Raw genomic sequence first — 24,204 nt, 5'->3', positions numbered from 1 at the left:
TACCTGGTTGCCTTCAAATTTTGAGTTCAAGGCGGGGTGCATGATCTCTGAAAGCCAATGTTGACATTTGAAATCACCTAAACAAACACGCCCCTACCCCAATAGAATCTGGATCTTCTTACCCTACACATACGCAACCTAGGCAACAATGTCGGTTAGCAGACACGCCCCTTACTGCTGATTGGCTACAAGTATGTTTTGGTACTCAGCCCAACTCCCTTTTCCAAAGCGTTTTTCAAAAATCATACCCCACGCCTTAATTAACTTAAAAATATTAGTTGCCACAACAATGTTTACACAACTTTCTTGAGTTAACTAATATTTTTAAGTTTAATTATCTCAAAATTTTAAGGCAACCAGATCACTTACTTTAAGTTAAACCAATAAATATTTCTTTACAGTGTAGGGCATGCATAATACTTGGATAAAGTGTACGACAAATGTGTAATTACGCATTGTGAATCATACCATGTTGCACTTAATTTGACTTTATATAAATCTTACTTTCGGACTTCCTAAAACATAATATTCTAATCTACGACACACTTGTTATACCCCCAAAAACAGTATAGATTATTTAATTGTTTTATTTAATTGTTTTATTGCATGTACTTCTTTATCTGGTCTTAGAAAATCACAGCGCTGCACATATCATATGTTTCCCTTATCTGACACACCCACTTCAGTTTACGTTATCCTGCTAAAAAAAATCTGGTGGTTTTGAATCAGGTGCGTTAAATAAGGGAGACTTACAGGATGTGTAGTGCCGCAGGTCCAGATGCAAGACCTGGATTAAGTACCATTGCTGTAATATACTTAAACTGGGAACATAATGTTTCTCTTAATCTCGTTTATAAAGAGTTACACACACCTAGCACACCTAATTTTTGTATTCAGTTTTTGGCGTGCTTAATCGTTGCACTTCTGGCAAGAGTGTATGCATGAACAAACTTGTCTATGCTGTAAAATGTAATGACTAGGTGCTCCCATTTGCAAACACACAGATATTGAAAAATATGCTGCCTTAAATTTGAAAGTATAATCATTGGCTCTCTATATATATATATATATATATATATGAGTCATTTCAACATATTATCTATTTTGAATCTTGAATAGTGATGAGTTGAAGTAACTTATAAAAAGTTGAAATTGAGTTAATGTCCAAACATATGTTGACTTCTTGTACACATCACTTTTTTACAGTGCACATGACAAAACAGGAAAACCTTCATTTAAGCCTTATTTTAACCTGTTAACTTAAAATGTACGGTTGCAAAGTTAATATTAAAAAGATACTAACTACAAAGTGATGTCTATGTGTGTTTGAGCTGATGCCCAGACTAACCAGCAACAAGTGATTGTGCTACTGTTTAAGATAATTTGGCGGTTTTATTACCCATTCAATGCAGGCTAAAACCGGCCCTCAAGACACTCAGCCAATCCGGTGTCAGTAAACTGAAACACACAAAATAAAACAGTCATAGGAGATTTCTGATTGGCTAAGGGTTGTCACAGATACAGGTGTGATTTCTCAGGAATTGGTTACAGTCTTTTTTCATTCTGGACCCAGTTTTTGTCCCAATACTGATTTATGTGTCCTTGGACAGACATTTTATGGGCCTCCATTTTCCTGCCCCAATAAACAGTGGATTTATAGGGTACATACTACATCGTACAACCTTTTTTGTGTGTGCCTATACAGAACGCCCTAAACTTAAACCTGCATTCAAAGATTAATATGACTTATGCAGACAGCTGTTTATTCAGTAATTATTTCCAGACATTACCAGGAGTGGCTCATATGGGTGGGGCCATCCACCTCTCTATCCAGGTGTGGCTGCTTAAATGCCCCCATGTCTTCACCTGCTCTGTTCCCGCTTGTTGCGTTTCTATGTGAGCTTTTCGTGACAACATGTTAGTCACCGTATGCTGTCACTGTATGTTCGTGACACACCCTTCACAGTGCTCCTGCAAACTCCCACGCTGACACACACAGACAAGTGCTCTCACTTGGGTTTGATCTAAAGTTTTTTGTGTGTGTTTTAATGCAAAAAAATGTAATTGAGTGGATTATGCAAAGTATGAAACAGAAAGTTGCATTAAACAAATTTAAACCATTACAGAGAGTGACTTAATGCAACTACAGAGAACATTTAAAAAGGTCGTAGTACAGAAAGGCTCGAAATTTGAATATTTGCCCAGTTTCAGATACGACTGCCAGTGCCATGACACTTAGACATCAAAATTTCATTTCACGCACACACACACACACACACTACTCATATGATATGATTACACACCTAATGACTTCATCAACCACAGCCATGCATCATGTTTACCTTACCGTTTTTCATATGTTACAGCTTCTTACAGAAGACAGTTAGATATATAAATCTTCAATGCCTTCACATGTGATATACAGACTAGAGGCCAGCAATAAATCAGCCTTACCTCACCTTATTTCACAATTAAACTGCTTTTTTGAACGATGTAAAAGTGAAAGCAAAAATATTTTCTCACAGATGTTTTATGAAGGTCAATCATTGTGTGGGTTGCATACTTTAAAGTTTTGATAACTGAAAACATTTAAACATTTCCACTGTTATTAAACAACAAAAACATTGACCTTTTGTGACAACATGCCCCACTACTGCGCTTACTTTATATTGTCACCGTGGGACCTCGCCTTTAAATAACCTCCTATGGTGTAGTTAATGATAATTAAGTTGTTAAGCACAAACAATTTAGAAAGCATGCAAAAAGTGTTTCGAAGAACAGTAATTAGTATATAATTGATATGGAATTTTATGGCAATTGCCTTTAATCTTTCCATTAATCTACCTTTATTATACGGAATAGTTAAACCCAATGATGATTTATTGTGCCGTTTAAAAACATTTATCTAGATCAATTTCTACTGTAAATTAAGTCACAGTGTTTGCATTATTATTATTTTTATCACTAAGCTGCACTATGACTCATGGCTGGGATCAAAGATTGAATATTTCTAGTGAAGGGTGTGGCCAGAATCTGTTTGTCACAGCACATCAATCTTCACACATTAGAGTTTACACACTTAATAACAGCAGGCCCTGATGTCCCGGTGACAAAGAAAGAGCAACGGAGCTGAACAATAGATAGATCAAACCGAATAAACTGAGTAAAAGCTGAGTCTCAGTCCATCTCTCATAATAAACCAACAAAAAGCAAATAATATCAATAATCTAAAGTTGATAGATAACAGAACGAACACATTCAAGCAAAGAAACTTCACATGATCACATTAGAATCTATTCAAACTGGACACAAATTATAATAGAAATCCTATTAGCATTTTTTGATCATTATAAATCTGTATTGTATTATTCTTTTTTTTTAGGTGTATGTTTACAAAACCATAATCTCATTTAATGTCATAATGCTTTAATTTGGATAAATTAATAAATGGTTATTATTATATTATTGTTATTACTATTATTATTATACAAAATAACTTGCTCTCTTTCTACCCCTGTTACATTGTTGGAAAATGTTGCTGCTCAACCATTGACATCAAATCTAACAGATATATGAATGTAAAATGATCATCCTGGCTATACTATTTACTTAAATACAGGCAATGATTAATTAAAGGTCTCGTGACATTGTTTGTCATCACTAGAGGGCAGGCTTGCCTTAGTTTCAATGCACCACAATAATAAAAATTAGTGTTTTTGCTTCTAAATATTTAAAAAAAGATCATACTAACGCACACCTATGTAAAAACAATTCATTAAGCTAAAGTTTAATGTAAAAAATACAGTATAACACATAAACTAACTTGACATCAAATAGGTTTAGTGATTTTGTTTAACAGAAAATAGATTGGCACATATACACTAGGTAATAGCCACATGTAAATAAATCATGTATGTAGCTTTTTCTACCCCATTTTACATTATTAGGATAGCAGGAGAATTTGGAGCAGCCCAGTGGTTATATTTGGAAATGTGTCATGATGAAGAAAAAAGCTTACAGAAGCCTCATGTTTTGTTATATTAAGCTCTAATAAAAAATACTTTATTAGAACTGTGGCTTTGAGATCATTACATTTCATTTCCATTATATTTTAACATTTATAACTATTTTTCTTTTTAATTTATTTTAATTCTTACATTTGGAAAATAAAATCTTCTTGCAGAATACATCACAATTGTGTTTAGGTATAAGTCAAATAGTTTAGGATTTGCAAAAAAATGTTTGTGTGGGCATGCCATCATGGTTTGTGCTAAATGGAGGGGGGTTAACAGGTGCCAGGCCCAAACCCCATGTTAAGTAAACGTATACCACCAGCAGAGGGCAGCAGCAACTGTAAAATGACATGAGTTCACGTTTTAATTTATATGGTAGCCTAAAAAAAATATTTTATTATATAATAAAATCAACCAGTAATATTCACTCATTCAAAGCAAGGAAAGGTTTTTCTATATAACAAAATGGCATACAAGATAAGGTCATCAATCATACCCTTATAAACAGAACCTGATGAGAAGTTGAGCGCGCCGTCGATGCGCGTGGGTTGTGGGCGGAGCTTCAGTCGAGGTTCCGCCTTCACGCTCTCACGGCTGTTTATTCTGTCCATATTATCTGGAGAGAGCGAGTGTTTTGTGAACTGAAATAACCGAGTTAACTGAAACAGGAGAGGGGATTTCTAATCTCAGTGGATCATGACATATGTCCTCCTATAATGTTGAGGACAGCGGGTCGTTGTGGCTGTGCGCAACGAGACAGGTGTGTTACCTGTGGCTGTGAATGCTGGAAAGGGGGCAGGCTTGTTGTTTTCATTACCCTGTGCTTTCTTCCGGCTCGGATCACCAACATGCCGATGAAGTGAATCGCTTTGCTTTGACTTCACTGTTCGGCGAGTCGAGCGCGTTTTGACGGTGGCGCGGACCCAACCGGCGACTTTAAATCCACCGATTGATCGAAGCAGTTCGTGACGATTCATGGGCAAAGACACGCGCAACACCACTCCCTGATCATTGACAAAAGCCGCTCTCAATTGAACTCCTATAATAGCGTTCGTTAGACTGACGCATTACCGAACCGGGCTGCAGGCAATATGTGCGAGACAGTGATGGCCGTGTCTGAGCTGGACACGGATCCTCATCCACCGGAGAACGGCTTCGTCACACCTGAAACGAATAAATCAGCCGGTTTACTCTCGCATATCGACGACGGCGTTTTGCCCCGTCTGGGAGGATTTGGGAGATTTCAGAAAGAGCTTATCGTTTTGACGTGGATCCCGGCCATATTCATCGGCTTCAGTCAATTTTCGGACTATTTTCTCCTGGCTCATCCAAACAGCACGTGCATGGTAGTGCACGAGAATAAAACCAACCAGTCGACCTATATGGGAACTAACGTTAGCAGCATGAATAATGGGAGCAACGGCACATCGCATTGCATCTGCATGCAGTCGGGATATGAATTGAAAGCTGGACTCGAGCACAATGTTGTCACTAAGGTGAGTGTGTGTGTGTGTGCGTGTGTGTGTGTGTTAAAGCCCTCTGAACGTGAACAAAAAAAGCGAACGACATTGTATCATCTGGACATCAGTTCCAATTGGCGAATGTCCATGGAGAAGCTGCAGGCACGCAGTTGTATGCGAGTTCATTGATGCGAGGCTGCGCGTGCAGTAATCTACAGGCATGCAGTGCAGTAGGGCAGGCTATGAATCACAAAATCCCCTTACATGTGGTTTGGTAAAGTGAGTTTATTTACAAAGCATTTAAAGGCCTGCGTTACAGCGGCATATGTTGCAAAAGCGCAGCGCAGATAGGCAAAGAATAGCATTGCTGACTTGGATGAATATGAGTCATCTGCATCAACAGTCATCACGGGGGGATGTCACCGGGTTCTCCTCATGCCGACCGGATGACACAACCACTCACTGGACTATCGCTAAAGCCAGCAGTGTTCTCCCCTTTTGCCTTCATAGGCCTATCAATGTATTGTGCAATAGTGAATGTGGGTCAGCTCTATGGATTACCTAGTAACACCGAGAAGGATACAGAGATAATCTCAAAAAGTGCCTGTGGTGGCGCTTTATTATCACATTAGTGTCACATTATGTCCTTTAAATATAATCTGCTGACTGTAATGTTAATCACTTCTTGATTGGACGCTTACATGTGTTGTTTCATATTGAAGTGATACTGCAATGGTCCAACCTATTACATCCATTTTAGTTCGTAAAGGTCAATGCTAGCATACAGTACTGTGTATCACTGAATTGATTAGATCAGACCTTTATGTGATGATCAAAAGAGAGACTTTACTGACAATGCACAGATTAGTTATCAATCATGGTATAGAAATTGATATCACATTGCCTTTAATAGACTGTTGTTGTTGTTGTAGTCCAAATATTGGAGTGCCTTCTCATTTATGATCTGCCCATCAAAAAGATATTGCACACTTATCGGAATTCAATGCATTATGCATTAGATGCAAAATATCAAACCAAGTGAAAGTCATTTTTATAATAATAAAACACGTGCACATACGTGCAGACACGCAAATATGTACAGTATATATGACCTGCACCTGTTGTTACCCTACCCATGTGAACTTGAGGGAAACCTTACACCTCTAATATAAATCATTGTCACCAGTTAAACGTACTAACAATGTATATTATATATTATAACCATCTGCTTGTATTTTATGTTTATTTATGCAATAACAATTCTATTTTAGTTGTGCATTTAGTATCCGAATACTTCATAGGGTCACTCTTTGTTTTTAGCACTTGTGTGGAAGGTTGAACATATGTGCAAATTATAAAACCCTACACACTGAACTACACTGCATGGATTGTCGCTTATTTGCATTTAACCTTACACATCTCAAATATCAAATGAATCCGTGTACATTAAGTGGAAGTGAATCAGCAAAATGCACAGATGCGTCAGTTTTCCCATGACTTTGCTACTTTGTCCTAAAGGAAATCTTTAATGAACATTAGCATGCGTTTTTAGCCAAAATGTTAGGGTTTTTAATCTATTTAAGAGGTTTGTGCGCTATTATTATCTTAATTTTAGTGTTGCATTAAGAATACATAACATCAATGTGGATTTTGCATATTGAGAGCAATAGTTTATTTAACATAAGCAAAATATGTTAAGAATAGATGTGCTGTTTTTGGACATGTCCATGTAAATTCTGCATCTCTTTGGAAAAAACCCGGTGCTAAACTGCAAGCTCAGATTTTTTCCCCTCCTTTCTTCTGTTAGTGCACTGCTATTCAGGGAATCTTTGACATTTTGTCTGAGTCAGTTAGAGGATAATCAGATTTTCTCCCATTAAAAAGTGTCTCTGTCAACCAAACCGCTTTTGTCGGAAATCTTCTGGTATTTTCAACTTCTATTAAAAATGCTATTGTGGGATTGTTTCCAAGTGTCTGTGCTGCATTTATTAAAACAATTCTTCAGATAATTATCCCGACTTTCACTTTGTTTCACATCCCTTTTTTCATATTTACGTCACTACAAGTCGGATAAGCATGAAAAGTGGCTATACCCCTTTAAAATATAGTTTGATCCCTAAATGTACTTCTATGAATGCAGTGCTATCTACCATTCATTTAAAACATATGGACAAGATCATCTATAGCTGTAATTAGTGATGTTTGCTAATGGAAGCATAACTCCTACATGCTCTTAGCGATTTAACAGATCCTTTGAATAAGTATTTAAAAACATCCAGGCCAAACTTCAGCATACTAGCACCATAGAATGAAAGTAAATTATACTTTAAGTTATGCAGCTGATTTATTAGGGGTTTATGTTACTTTTTTAAACGATCAGTTCTACATATTATGGTCCTATATCACTGAGATATTGTGATGGTCTTCCTTGTCTTGGGCTTTAAGCAAGTCCCTTTAAACACCCACAACAGCCTAACATCTCATGTTTGTTCCTTGAACAATTCTTTGTTTTGCCCAAGATTCGTATTTTTAAGAGGTTACGCTCGTTTATTATTTTGATGTTTCATGATCTTTAAGAAGTTAGTTTTGACTAGTTTTGCTTGTGATGATTGTATGAGTTTGTTTCTGTTTCTGAGGTTACAGTTTCTTTATGGCAACTGTTTGTTATGGATTATGGGAATGAAAGAGATTTATGGAATGTTTTGTCAAGGGGAAAGTTGGAGATGTTTCCTCTGATTCCTAGTCTACATTGAACATCCGACAGTCTTAACACAGGAAATCTGATGTTTAACAGAATGGAACATGATGAAATGGAAAGGGGAGAACCGGGGCAAAAGTAACGCCGGCCAAAATTAAAGAATTAGTCAATTTTCTTAAAAAAAATCCAGATAATTTACTCACCACCATGTCATCTAAAATGTTGATGTCTTTCTTTGTTCAGTCAAGAAGAAATTATGTTTTTTGAGGAAAACATTCCAGGATTTTTCTCATTTTAATGGACTTTAATGGACAACAACACTTAACACTTAACTCAACACTTAACAGTTTTTTTTTCAACGGAGTTTCAAAGGAATCTAAACGATCCCAAACGAGTCATAAGGGTCTTATCTAGCGAAACGATTGTCATTTTTGACAAGAAAAAAAATGCACTTTTAAACCACAACTTCTCGTCTATCTCCGGTCCTTTGACATGCCAGCACGACCTCACGTAAATGCGTAGTGACGTAGAAAGGTCACGTGTTACATATATGAAACCCACATTTGCGGACTATTTTAAACAATAAACTGACACAAAGACATTAATTAGTATCATTCCACATACAACAACGTCTGAACGGTCCTCTTTTTCCACACTTGTAAACACTGGGGCGTAGTTTTGCATTCGTCCTCTGTGACCTCTTGACGTGATGACGTATTGGGTGAGGTCGTACTGGCGCTTTTCAGGACCGGAGATAGACGAGAAGTTGTGGTTTAAAAGTGTATATTTTTTATTTTTCTTGTCAAAAATGACAATTGTTTCGCTAGATAAGACCATTATGCCTCGTTTGGGGTCCTTTGAAACTCTGTTGAAAAAAACTGTTAAGTGTTGAGTTAACTGTCGGGGTCCATTAAAGTCCATTAAAATCTTGGAATGTTTTCCTCAGAAAACATAATTTCTTCTCGACTGAACAAAGAAAGCCATCAACATTTTGGATGACATGGTGGTGAGTAAATTATCTGGATTTTTTTAAGAAAATGGACTAATCCTTTAACAAAGCAAATTTCTTAGAGCCCTGACTACATTTTCATTCCTAACTATGAAAACATCTTTAGCATGGCAACCCGTGACAGAGCTGACAAATATCACGTTATTTTGTCACCGTTTTGTGTGTGTAGGTCCAGAAAGCTGTTTTCGACAATAAGTAAATTCCTACAACTGTATTTATATTAGGGATGTGCATCGATGCATCGCGTTCCCATTAAAAAGACCTGTCTAAAATCGATTCTGAATCGTAAGGCTCCGATTCAGTGTTTCATGCACAGCTTGTGCATGTACTACGGCTCCGTGATCAGTAGGAACTCCTTATCAATCTAAAATCACTACAAGTTTGACTCGTTTATAACCTGCATTTAAAAAAGCAACACTCGTCAAACACAATCATTTAAAATATTCTTTATTATCATGAAAATACCTGAAACAATCTGAAGAACAGCGATATAAATATGCCTCTAAATATTTCCTGGAATAGTGTTAGTAATGATACTTCTTCTGTGGCACAAATGGTGTTTCGAAGCGAGAGCGCCCCCTGGCTTTTGGATGTGGCTGCATTTCACCGTAATTCATTCAAATTCATTCATTGAGAAAACGCGCATTTGCCCGATTAATTGTCACAACCCTAATTTATATTAATACTGCCCAATCTACAGGTTATTTAGTGCTCTAACACATCCTGAAGTTTGACTTTCTCAGAGTTTTCAAATTAAAATAAAATTGGGTTTAAATGTCAGGAGTTCCTGTTGGGATGGAAGTAACACTTGTTACTTCTTTCCCACCGAAAATATTGTTGCATTACCTGCGTTATGCTAACCCTATACTTCAGAGTAGAGTTTCATTAAAATAAAATTAAAGTATAAATAAAAGTATGGGGTTTTAACGTCTGTTTCTTACGTTTCAGAAAAAGTGTGCCACTCATGAAAATGAGATGCACCCCTTATGTTTTGGCAAAGACACTAGGAAAATGTAAGAATACAGTTGGTTTAATGTGTTGGATTTTAAGTTAATTGTTGTTGTTTTTTGTATGTTGTTTTATGTGACAACAAATGATTTAAAAAATATCCCATTCATATCTTCTGTTACTGACAGCTGCCTTGATGCCTTACAAGTATAGCTGATGAGTAGTGATTTCCCAAAAGGGACTTGGTACTTCACAACTCTCTGCACCAAAAGAAATCTCAAACAGTTGACTGCTTTTACTGAAATGTGGGACTTCCTTTGCAAGAGCAGCCATATTGGGCATTGCACTTTTCCCCATTCATCATTGTAATAATAATATATATACTCTTTGTGAAACCTTACTGTATGTTGGGATGCATCTAACTAATGGATATCATGATCAGAATAGAGTGCTGCCGGGATGATGGATTTTTGTAGGCCAACCCCGGAAGTTAGCGAGACATGGGTTCCAACAGCTCTTTTAAATGAAATTTCCTGAAAGGAAATGTTTTATTATTTGTTTATTCTGAGGATGAATGTTTGTGTCTGGGAATTTTACCCATGTGTTGTGTTATTTTTTTTATCTTCATACGTGATGATGTTTAAAGGAACACTCCACCAGAAAATAGTCCCCAGCTAGGTAACTTTCAATGTGACTGGTGAGTGTAGTTCCTAGCCATATCGGCCTAGAAAATCGCAACTTTAAATTTTCTTAGTACACAATGTAACTACAGAAGAATCAAGTTTTAAATGGGAAAAATATCGAAACTCCTTGGTTACTTTTGAGCGCGATGCTAATGGTCTAATCAGATTCAATGGATTGTGCTAAGCTATGCTAAAAGTGCTAGCGCCAGACCCAGAGATCAGCTGAATGGATTCCAAACCGTATTTAAAGTCCTGACACTTGTTGGGTGAAATGGAAAAGTCTCTTGACATGAGGTTGATGTTTTTGAAATGCATAGCTTGATAAGTAATGTAGACAAGAGATAAACTATCCTATTCAATATAAGTAAAGAAAAAGCAGAATACAACTCTAAATATAAGTGATGTATATTTTCAGTAAAACATTTTCTCTTTGGCATTATGGGAAATCATTCAGTTTATTAAGACAACGCACAACTGGAAGTCTGTTACTGAAAAAGTGTTTTGGGAAATCACTTAAAATCCAGTCAGGGAACTCCAGGATGCAACATCTGTCTGTACATCCTGGTCTGATATTATTTCACATAATCTCTACGGAGTCAAAACACCTGAAAATAAATTTCACCATCATCTACTTGGATACAATAGAGTTTATTTAATGCGTGTTCAGCACTAATAAATGATTTTGAAATCCTAGGTTTTTTTTTATGCTGGACTGTGCATCGACTTTTCAAGCGTACAGTATGTTCTGTCTGACTCTATTGAATGTCTCTCAGATGAAGAAAAGGAAAATGATAAACGGCTGTTTAGCTCGGTTATCTCTAGGCCCTGTTGAGAAGGAAGTCTGGCTCACATTTAAAAAGATAGTTTCAAAGAAATGCGATGATCCCACCAAATAATTTGACGAATCAAAAAGTCCCCAGAAAATACACTCGTGTTCTTATTCTGGTATCCTCGGGTAGCCTCTGAAACTCATTTTCTACCAGGAAAGCCCTTTAGATTTGAGGACTTTTCTAATTGCTCTTTAAATCCTGTGGGCCCTGGATTTTAATTTGTTAAGATAATGTAAAATGAGTAGGGAAATATCATCACTGCACTCTAAAAAAAGATATGTTAATTTTTTCACATTGTTAACACAAAAAGATGTGTCTAGCTTAGGTCAACACATAAATAATACTGACTCATCTTGTTATGAGCTACTTCAGTGTAGGATGATAAAAGGTGTTGGGCGATCTGCTGCACCTGAAGCTCAGCAACATGGTTTAGGACATCATGTTACTTTACTGAATCTCAATACCGTATATCTGAACTCTGTGTATGTGATTCTGTCTAACATCCTTCAGGCCATCCACAATGCAAGTATTACCAATTGACTGAAATCAAAATGTTTATTGAATTACAGTTATTCAGTGAGTCTGGTCAATTTCACAGCCCGAATAGCTTTTGGTGGCCAGGTCATTGTTGTTTCCTATTGGATTAGCAGCTGTTTGGTTGAATTAGTCCAAGAGTGGATTAGATAACTAATTTTAGATGTTAGACACTAAAGGGGACTCAAATAATAAGGTCCTTGGGCATTGTGTAAACATTACTGTCTTGTAAATGCAGATACGTGTACGCATAAAGGTACACAAAGGTACTGGTGTAACTATCAGCTTTCGTCAAAAATCCATGCCGATAGTTTTTCAGAGTTGCTTCTAGTGCTTCATATCATTATACATTTTTTTTAGCATTAGCAGGAAAACAACAGCAGGAACCTAAGTTTGTCGTCAAGGCTGACAGGACGCTAATATTGGTTATACTACCTCAAACAGTTACACAAAATTATACAGACATAAATCCAATCCAAATGTTTAATGTCATGATTATTACCACTCATTTGCATTCTTTTATGTACAGCTGGTTACTTTTATCCATGATTTAGCCGGCTAAAGCCGAAAGTATACTAGGGACGTCCGCGTATGCGCGAGTGTCGAACGCGGCCATCCGCGTGTAGCCACGGGGAGTATACTTGGAAAGCTGCGCGGACGCAGAAAAAAGGTATACCCCGGCCTTAAGCTGCATGTTTTAAGTTAGGAAAGCGAACAATATGTGGCTGTTGGCTATATTAACATATCCAACAAAAAAAAAATTTAGTTACTTTTTTTAGTTAAGTGCTGTACAGAGTAAACATGCAATAAGTAAACATAAAACACATCATAATTCAATTAAAAGCCAAGGAAAGAAAAGTTTTAAACCGTTTTTTAAAATTCTAATTTGGTAGGGGCCATTCTAAAGACACGGGGTAGTTTTTTTAGAGGGTGGGGCAAACGCGCAGCCCATATCGCGTCATTCGCATTGCCCAATGTGAGGATGCATCTAATCGCGTATTTCCATTGACTTTGTATATAATCTACTCGCGCAAATCGTTGAACTCGCGTCTGGTGTGAATCCACAGTTAGATCCTCACTGGTGTTTTATTACTTTTGTAATAAATTCCCTTTAAGTGTTGTGTGTTTTTATCCAGGATCCATTTTAAAAACTATTGGTTGCTTAATCGGTTATCGGCAAGTAAGGACCAACCCAAAATCCAATGTGTTGCTAATTGTTTTCTCTGTATTAAAATTTAAGAAATATGACGCTGGAACACAAAAAAAACTGATTATAAAATAAAGATTAACCTTACGGAAAAATCCAGCTAAGACCAGCATAAGCTGCTAGCTGGTTTTAGCTGGTTTAAGGTGGCGGTACCTGGTTTAAGCTGCATGGTCCTCCCAGACTGGCAAAGCTGGTCAAGCTGGTGAGTCAGCTGGTCTCCCCGCCTGACCAGCTAAGTCCAGCTAGACCAGCTTAAAAAGTGACCAAAACACACCTAGAACAGCTTGCTAGACCAGCAATAGCTAAAAACAAGCTGGGAGACGCTGGTCTTAGCTGGTTTTTTCAATAGGGATTAAATAAAATTAAAAAAATCCCATTGTTGTATGGTTTGTTTGGATGGGACAAATTTAGCCGAGATGCAGCTATTGGAAAATCTGCAATCTGAAGGTGCAAATAATCGCCTTTTAAAGATGTCCAAATGAAGTCCTTAACACATATATACACATTACTAATGATTAATACATTCTTGATACATTTACTATAGGATTTTTACCAAATAAATGATCTTTACTTAATATTTTAATGATTTTTGGCATAATTTTAACCCATACAATGTATTGCTGGATATTTCTACAAATATACCATCCGACTAATGGTTTTGTAGTCCATGATCAACCATGTATTTTATTTTAAGCAGTATACGTATGTGTACAAGAATTGGCATGGGGAAAGCAATTGTCTTGCCTATTCCTCCATTCATTTCTCTGCATCTTTTCTGTTGTCATTCACATACTTTTTCGGTGTGCAAAAGGAAACCATTCACACTGTTGCGCAAATTTGCCTTTGAGTCATTATATGTTCTTTAAAAGCAGGTTTATGGACAATTATAAGCGCACAGTGCAGATAAAAGCCAGTGTTGACAGGTGCGGAAAGGATGTTTCATTGTATCTATAATACGTGTGTACAGTCCATAACATCCCTCGAATAAAGACTGAAACAGGGTTACAGGTTTAGTTTCAATTAAATTCACTCATTTGAGTATTTCTGATTTGGGATCATATGTTGATGTGTTGATGTAGTTGATGTTAGGATCACAAGATTTACCGTAATAATGCAAACGTTTAGCCGTGCACATCGCAATATGCAATGGTTAACAGTAACTGAATGACTTTGATACTTTAAAAAGTTACGTATAGTCAAAATTATAGGATGATGCAGTTGATGCTTTCCCAGTAAGATTGTGAAACAAATAAATAAAATTTAATTTGTTTTTACAAACTTTAAGCATTTTCATATTGCATATCGTATAGCACCTTTTTTTTAGCAAGTTATCACAGATCACTTTTTTTTTTTCAATATCATGCAGCCCTAGTTAATGTATTTTATTGTTTTCTTTAAAAGACTTTGATAACAGAAGTTAATGTGTAGGCTTAACAAATGAAATCAAGAATTTTTTTTTAAATGCTGTATTTACTTTCTTCTTCTTGTTATGATGTTTATGGTATTTAATCTTTTCTTATGATCAAAATAAGGATTGTAATCTGATACACAGAGAATATTTTTGAGAGAGTCACGAACATGGAAAATGTGGGCTTTATTTTTTTTGCACGAGCACACATGCGCTTCAGACATGCCGAGTTCTGTGCTACCTCCCACACGCATAGTATTTACCCAGCTGTTTGCCAGGTCAATTCACTGTTCCTCTATCAGTTGGTGTGAGTTGATCTCCTGGTAAGAAACACAAGATGTTTATTCATATAGATTTCCATTTAGGAATATGTATTAAAGGAGTAACTTTGGACCTAACGCAATGCCATACCACAGAGCTATACAGGAGCACATTTACTGAATTTAATACACACATGCACTTAATTAATACACAATTTACATTTATGCAATACGCAAAATCAATAATAAAATTGCACTTTAACACAGAAAACTGCTAAGAAATATGAATAACCATACAGAAAGCATGGAGTCAGTGTGGAGTCTGTCCCTTATGACTGGTTTTGTGGTCCAAAGCTTTTAAGGATCTCTTTTATTCTTCAGTATTTTCTGTCAACTCTGTGAATGAATTTGACAATAATGATTTATTTGTGTGTGTTTGTAGTAATTAATCTCACTTAGTAGTGAGTAATAGACATTTCATTATTACTGTTGGCTTTTGATCCACTTTGGTTTAGTATTAGTGTAAGTGTGTGTGCATAGAGTGACCTATGACTTGCAGAAGGAATGAGATTCAGACAATGACATAGTAACACCATTACAATCACAAAACAATGGGCCCTTATTGCCTCTCCCTTGTTTCACCCACAAATACAATTTGTCCTTTAGTAAATATCTCTCTCTCTCTCTCTCTCTCTCTCTCTCTCTCTCTCTCTCTCTCTCTCTCTCTCTCTCTCTGTCGCTCCCTCTCACACTTACTCTCATTTACAAGCTGAAACTTTGGACAAAGTACACAAATAAAAAAATTTGTGGCACAGGGTAACATGTGATATGGGGTAAGTGTTAATCACAGTAGAGTCCAAATGTTACTGGCCCAAGTCACAAAAACCCCTACGAAAGTCTTTTTGACCTTCTCAGACTGTCAGAAGTGACAAATCTCTCTAAAGATGATCACTGTGGGACTCAAACCATCTGTTGTTGAGCAATGTTAGCGTTAGCATCCACAGGTTTACTTCTGCAGGTTTTTTGTGGGATTTACCTTCATGACAGCGTTCTCTGGAGTCTCTCGGTTGTTTTTTCACTCTGGGATGTTTGCAGACACAGAAGCTGTATGACTTTCCATGCAGAAGTAATCATCTCCGTTTCTTTCGAAGGATTTATCTTAGGATAATGAAATGTATCCGAGTACATGCTTACTGTTTTGGTCTTTAAGCTGCTTTTAATTACCGAGCGGGTTGAGATTTGACAGTGCAGATTAATGTAAGGTTTTGACTGTGCGTCTCGATTTCGTTCTGTAATTTTTGTATGTTTTGTGTTATCGCCTTGTTTTGTCTTTCTTTTCTTTCATTACGTGTGTCGTGGTGTCATCATGTTCTTTCCTCCCAATTATAAAGCACTAAACTCTGTGAGTGCTTTTCTATAGTATGTGGCAGTTCTCACACTGATAGTCTGTTGCTAGGCAGTAACTATGCAGCAGTCTCTCTCTCTCTCTCTCTCGTTCTCTCTCTCTCTCTACCGTTTGTTCTCTCTCATTGCTACTCGCTCTATCTTTTCTGTGTTCCCTAGCCTCCCACACTGCTGTTCACATAACGTGTGTATTTGCACACAATCTCTCTTCATACTGCATGTTATCCTCTGTGACGCATGAAAAAAATTCATTTTCTGTGTAAACCTTGACAAGGTCACATTAGAGGAATAGTTTAGCAAATATAAAAAAACATAATTTCCCCTCGTGCCATACCAGTGCTATAACTACATTTCTTCATTTCTTTAGCTGAATTGGTTAGTTTCAGTCCTTGATTTTGATTGGTCATTAGCTGTGTTTATTTATGATACTCTGTGATCCAGACTCTGTGGATCGCTGTACAACACTCTTAGCAATAGGGGTGGGGGGAAATGATAAAAATCTTGTATCACGATATTATTCATTTAATATCATAATGAATCGATGTGTATAATAGAATTATTTTTCATTTAATAAGGTTTTTATTTTATTGAAATCTTTAATGCCATAAAATTTTCACTTATCACATTCACATTTATCACTTTTAACTTATACAAGCATAAAAAGAAGACAAAAAACAAAACCTTAAATATATATATCTTATTAAAAGTAGAAAAGTGATTTTCTCTCAATGCTGTTTGATTAACATGAGTGACAGACGGGGTGAAATTAGGTAACTTCCCTTTTAAGACCAAAGTCCAGATCCAATACTGTTACATTGTTTTGGCTGTTTACTTTCTCTACATGGTCATGTTTATGAGGATATTTGCAAAGACAGGAATTTTGACGCATATGTGTATTTAAAACATATAAAGCAGCAACAATGCCCATGACGTGATTTTACAGTGGGTATGTAAAAATTTAAAATTAAAAATAAAACAAAACCTTAAATTCCATTTTTTTACAGTGTGCTCACAAGCTCAATAAGCAGCAGATTCACAACTTGCACACTCCTTTTCCAGAGAAACATTTAGCATTGTTGTTTGTGTTTCAATGGCTAAAGCCGGGTACACACCACAAGATAATCGCACTGAATTTGGGCCGAATTTACCATTTACGACGATCCTAGGTAAAGTCCTGGTCGTCCTAGTCGTGGTTGCACCAATTAATTTATCAGATTTTCCTGTGGTGTGCTGTGTTTTTAGAGCGTCTGAATCTCCTCGGAAGCACATCAGGGCACTATCAGATTGCAAATTGTAAATATTCAACGTGTTGAATATTTATGATCAGAAATCTTGTTGTGTGGGGAATCCCAAGAATAAACGCACACACACGCTGTAGATCGTCACGTGAAAGAAAACGAAACCCAATCAGAAATCAAGCTGATGAAATTTGAAACCATAATGGCGCAGGAGGCGCAGTCCAAAGTCAAATGGACATCAGAGACGTAAAAAAGTTGTCCATTTGTATTATTGCCATTTCTTTGTGCTCATTCGCCATGTTTGTTTACTGTGGAGTTACGTTAGGACGCGAGAAACATCGCAAGATCTCTGCAAGATTTCCTGTGTTACTTAGCTGAGACTTGTGTTGTTTAAGTTAATCTGATGGTGCGCTGTCGTGACCAATTTTTTTATCATGTTTGTGGTTAAATCTGATAAGATTTAAAAATCTTTTGGTGTGGCCCTAGCTTTAGAATCACAAACGTTAAGTTTTCGTGACCACGTGCACATCAGGTGCATAACGTCGATAGAGACGATAGTCTAAAATCTCTACCGGTTGACAGATTTCTACCGGTTTAGCAGTTTATCGCCCACCCCTACTTGGAAACATTCTGTTGCTGTTTACCGTCGTTCAGGGACTATTTTTTCCAATGGAAGGATGACTTTTAGTGATTTTACTTCATGAAATTTGCGTTGATACATATAAAGATACGTTTTCTTTAATTGTGTGGTACCTGTTTTGTAAACGAAATAAGGCTATGCAGGTTATAAGCCCAGGCTGAAGGGATTGCATTGACGAAGGGTTGCTTCGCTTTGTGCCTAAAAACGTCCTTCAGCCGTGACTTGTTTCACAATAAAGCACAGCTTCTCGTAACTTATTGCTTACTTAAATGTCGTCATGTTATGTTCTTATTGGGGTCAAGGCGGCGAAGCTTACCAAAAAAACAACATCTATCATTAAAATATCCAAAATACTCCAATGGGTTAACATTTGTCTTCTGAAGTGAAACGATACGTTCGTGAGAGAAAACCATAATTGGAGCTTATTTAGCAAATAGTAACTTGCGCAACACGAGCACAGTTAGGTTCAAATATGGCGGCACGCTGATAATGTTACAATTTAATTGGTTCTCCTCGCATACCTTGTGTTTTGTTTTCATGTGTGTTTTGTTGCAACAACCAATGATTCGATGTTATTGATGTACTGCCATATTGCTCCAGGCAATAATTGCACAATTCTGCTTAACCTTGCATTGCACTCATACTAGTTAGTTATAGCAAATATCAGCGCTCCTGGAATGCAGTTCAGACAATTAAATGAAAGGATCAGGCCTAACTGTAAATGAACATATCAAACTATTGTTTGTAAAGAACAAGGAATTTGAGTTGTGATCTTAGCATTTCATTACATTTGATGATGCCATTGTTAGTCATCGAAAAATATTAACAAGATGAAATGAGATGAAAGAGTACTAGTATAGCATTGTTGTTGTCTTAATAAAGTTAGGTTACCGGTTTCTGTCTAACTGGCTAATATTTGTCTGTGAGGTTGCCAGGTGACATCGATACTAAACAAGTAAATGGCAGGTGAAGCATGTGATGGGTGTGTCTGAAGTATGACACAATAGAGGAAATAGGATCCTGTGGAAGCAGGCCCGGATTAACACAATGTAGTGCCCCATGGTAACCACGTTTGATGTGCCCCCCACACATATTTTAAAGGTCTAGTCATTGCAGGGCTCCAGCCTAACAGTTTTACTATGAGCACTGTGGCCCCTCGCTGAAAATTTAGGAGTGCAATCATTGTATTTAGGATGTAATGGATTTGTTGCAGGTAAAATAAATTATTTTATTATACTATAACTTATATACAATAAGTCAGGGGTCTTCAGCGTTTTTTGGGGGAAAGGACCCCTAAGATGAGAGGGACATGGAGCAGGGTTTCCTGATAGTAAATGTGTTAAACAGAGATATTTATGTAAGCAGTAAGGTGCCAGAAGCTTCTATATCGTATAAGGCGAGTAAAGCACAACTATTGACCAATCACAATCAACTGTTTAATAAATAAAAACACAACATATTGGCACACAGCCACGCTATTTTAAGACGTTAGTACATTAGCACTATTATGCATGCTGTTGTACTTTCTGTGTATGGTTTATATTGTTATAGTTAAATTATTTTAAGGTATTTGTGGTGTAATACATTTTCATTTTATTCAGGGTTCCCACGGGTCCTTGAAATCCTTGAAAGTTTGTGAATCTGGGTGAAAAGGCCCTAGGAAGTTTTTGAAAATGTACATACATAGATAAAGGTCTTTGAAAGTGCTTAATCTATTCTATGCAAGAGGTTTTCTGGAAAAAAATCCATATTATTCCCTGTGTAGTGTAGGATAATATCATAAAAATTCTAAAAACTTTTTAAGCACACGTGCTAAACTGTTCACTTTAAATGCTTATATCTTCTGTATGTGAATGTTAATTCATACCAAAGTGTTTTTTTTGCATAGTTATGTATAACACATGAAAACGTCTCGGGTAACATATGTAACTGTTGTTCCCTTGGAAGGGAACGAGACGCTGCGTCTCCCTTGCCATACTTTCTATGTCCCTGTAACGCCGTCTTTGACAATATTTCAGATAGCGATATACTTCCTGGCTCCCGCGTCACCCTGTCTTTGTCGTTAAGCCTCACCATTGGTTGAATTTGATATACACATTCAGACACACTTACCCATGGAGGCGTCCCCAAAGTGTCACTGCAGTGACGCCGCGCGAGTTCCCTCGAAAGGGAACTGTAAAAATGTATCTTAAAAGGTAACGCGATGTAACCTTGCTCTCACTTAAAATGTGTTCCCACATTTAGTCCTTGAATTTGAGGGTTTTGGACCTGGAAAGTCCTTGAAAGGTCTTTGAATTTGAAGTTAACTAAAGTGTGGGAACCCTGTTTATTGTGAGTTGGACAATTACACATTTACCTGAACCTGAGCTGTCAGTTTATGAAGATGACTGATCGTGAATGGCACATTCTGTTGTAAAAGCAGTTAATTTTATTAAGTAGAGTGCTTTGCAAACACATCTTTTTGCTTTTCTGTGTGTCACTGCTGGTAACAAACACACTTCTTTATAATTCTGAGGTCCTTTGCTTTTAAAGTGGCGTAGATCATTATTGCAACGAGTTCAGTTATGCAAGTTTATTTTCTGCAGGAGAACAACATGCAAGAGTCTGCAGCATATTTAGGGCAACTTGTTTGACAAGCGCTATTAGCCTGGATTTCAATCCGACCATGCATCTTGCACCATCACTACCACAGCACATGTTTCATTGATTTGAAATAGTTTCATAATGCAGACGCGGTGTGGTGTCATTTGACTGCCGAATTTGCGCTATACAGCATTAACAAATCTGAACAACTTAAAACAGCTGTCAAAGTTCAGAAATGGATGAGAACACAGATCGCACTAAATTTACATTCTGACAGAAAGACAAACATGCCTATATCATTTACCTGTTTTTATGATGCAGAGTTAACGTTTTTTTGTGTTGGGGCACCGGTTGAGCACATGCATAACTTAAAGGTGCAAAAGAGGATGTTTGTTTTATACATTTTTGCAATATTACTTGAAACTGTCTTTACTAAATGATAAAAGACTATTTATTAGGTGCACTGAAAGTAATAATATTAATATACGTCATCTGTGCACAAGATAGGGCCTTAAAAACATCAGCCAATTGCTTATGCGGTCATCGCATCAGCGATTGGCCCTCTGGCTTGTCAATCACTACCATTATGATCCTTGTGAGAGATGTGCGCGCTCCAGTAACTTTACACAGGCGACGCATAGCGCATGAAACTCCGTCTTAAGTTTCGGTTTGTTTTCATTGTCGATCCTGCTTTCCTCCTCGAATTTGCACCATGGAAGAGAAAAAACCCGAAGGAGGATGCAAAAGAAAGCATTTTTTTAAGCCGCTGGGAATAGGAGAAAATTGTCAGAAGAAGGTAATGTAAACAGAGTCGTTATTGGAGAAACATTTCAACGCTGGAGAGCAATGAAGGAACAGAGAGGTGTCAAGACAGACGCGCAGTTCGCAAAATTCTTCCCGACAGGTAACAGTGATTATTCTTTTTCTTTGGGGAATAATTATTGTTGTACTGTTATTCAGGTATATCGACGTTGTTCTTGTACTGTAGTTGTAAGGCAGTGACCAGTCTGCTACATGCTAGTTGAAATGGGAGTAGCGTCGACTGAACGTTTTAACGTCTTATGTTTTTATTATCATATCATTTCACATAATGAATCCACTGACGCGACACAGCATATGATGGTGGGAAACAAACACTCGTGTTCAAATATTCATGCATGAGTTTTGGAAGGCGTTCCCTAGAAATGAACTGTGAAGGAGGGAGGCGGTTCTTAAGCATGTGCTCATTTAAAAAACTCAGTAACCGTTTTTGGATTCTCAGTCGGCGAAAAACATCCTCTTTTGCGCCTTTAAAGGGAACATTGGTTGTAATATTTTGTAAATGTTTAAAAATTGTTAGAAATGCTTTAGACTAAACATAATTTGGCGGACCCCCTTTAGTTCTGCCATGGACCCTCGGTTGAAGACGCATATAAGTTATAACAAGTTTTATCCAGTTAGCATATTGTAATGAGATAAGTGGCATGGCTACTTTCATCCTTTACACGTTACTCGTCTTCTATCCAGTTGTTTTTTCTTGGCACCTGATGTCTAGGACCTTTATTCATGTCTGTAATGTTTTAAGTTTTAATTTATAAGTTCTCCCGCTCTCTCTATTGCTCATCTCTTCATTGTCTAAAAGCCCCGCGCCTACTGAGTGATTTTTTTAAGATGTGTTTGATTTCAACTGTAGATTAACAGAGCACATGGTGACGTAAAACAATGGTCGTGCATTTTATTATTGTCACGGGGGCCCCGTGCCTACAAAATGCTGCCTTTGGCAGCTGCTCATGTCACCCATGCCTTAATCCACCACTGCACACTGGTGGTGGGTGTGCAATCTACTCATCTTTTAACATAAAATAGCAACTATAAGAAAATCCAAATTTGCAGGTCACACATGCGTGAGGAGTACTTGCAAAAAATTCTCACGCTGTCTCAAAAACTGGATGCAAAATGTCTGGAGCGCTTGGTGCCCCCCATTGGCTGGTGCCCCAGGGCACTCACCTGATCCTGTCTATGGATTATCCGGTCCTATGTGGGCTTTTCAATATTTCTGTTTCATTGCAGGGAAACCCAGGAAAACTTAACTACATAAAACTCTTAACTCAGCTTACAGTTTACTTGATCATAATTCAACCCACAGTTTGGACTGCACTATTGCACTAAATGGGACAGGTTTTTTAGATTTAGTGTCTGAATTAGGATTCTTGGATATCTAACGTACAGTATAGCTATTTTTCATCTATTATTATATCTTTATTATAATATTTAGTATTCTTATATCTTAGGATGCTCTCTTTAAAGCCTCCCTAACCTAAAAAATGCACTTTCTCGCAGAAAATGAGTCGCTGTGTGCGTACAGAAACATCCTGTTATGTGATATCACATTGATTAAGCCCCACCCACGATCGCTCACAGACTCTGCCTTATGGGCGTGTAGTTCAATCTTCTATCCGAGACACATGTTTTTATGTAGTTCAAAGCACATGTGTAAGCGCTCTGTCCCCTACTTTACATACGGGGAGCTTTCTTCGCATTTAAAGAGACACACAGAAAAACAGCAGCCACAAATGGCCATGTTCAACATCGTATAATAAAAGATCTGTCACTGTGCTATATTTTGAGCTGAAACTTTACAGACACATTCTGGGGATACCAGCGACAATTTTAATATTGCTGAAAGATTGCAAGATGTTTTAAAATTCAAACAGATTCAAATTTAAAAGCAATAATCATGTTAGTTTTTTTCGTGGTTACTTATGTTCTGAGCAACACTGTTACAGACATGTTTGGTATTTCTGCTGATATTTATATTTTCACTTTACTTTTTCACTTGTGCAATCAATAAAGCAGGGTTGATTTTACAGGTTTTGACCTTTAAAGCTGTACAGTGTGGTTTGTAGCCAGTGGTTTACTGATAAAAAAGGGGAAATAATAATCAAACTACAGGGTTTTATAAATGCTCTGTCAGCATTTATGTCAGATCAGATAATACAGACTGTGCTTTGTCTTTATTACTGTAAAAATGTAAAGAACCCCATATTCCTTCAAATGAATCTGTTACCGGAATGTTTTGCGTTTAAAAGTTGCATCCAAACCACTAGGTGTCAGTGTAAAGTCCAGGAACACTTCGTATTGGACAGCAAAACAAAAATACTTTCCGAAACCACCTCCTATAGTATATATTTGGCAAAAAGCAGTAGGCGAGGTGAGTAGTATGGCTGAATTCATAGCATTAAAAAAACAGTAGTCGAAAAGTACCGGTATGACCTACTATACTTCTGGCAAGATATTGAAGTGTGGATTC

At 37.1% G+C, this 24,204-nt stretch overlaps 1 protein-coding gene across 2 annotated transcripts in view; it reads left to right on the top strand.

The window, feature by feature from the left end:
• Positions 1–24,204, top strand: part of slc22a23 (solute carrier family 22 member 23) — a 110,142-nt gene that overhangs the window by 21,364 nt on the left and 64,574 nt on the right. Inside the window, exon 1 of one of the 2 annotated variants that reach the window (XM_065277018.2) lies at positions 4,508–5,509. The exons of the other annotated variant lie outside the window; for it this stretch is intronic. Within the exon in view, the coding sequence (XP_065133090.1) occupies positions 5,105–5,509 (405 nt within the window). The 5' untranslated portion in view covers positions 4,508–5,104. Of the gene's footprint in view, positions 1–4,507; positions 5,510–24,204 lie in introns of those variants that run through there. 2 annotated transcript variants of the gene reach the window in all.

The sequence above is a fragment of the Paramisgurnus dabryanus genome, chromosome 6 (assembly GCF_030506205.2).
Source record: "Paramisgurnus dabryanus chromosome 6, PD_genome_1.1, whole genome shotgun sequence".
Classification (NCBI taxonomy): domain Eukaryota; kingdom Metazoa; phylum Chordata; class Actinopteri; order Cypriniformes; family Cobitidae; genus Paramisgurnus; species Paramisgurnus dabryanus.
Note: the sequence above shows the minus strand (reverse complement) of the source record. Positions and strands in the feature narration are given on the sequence as shown.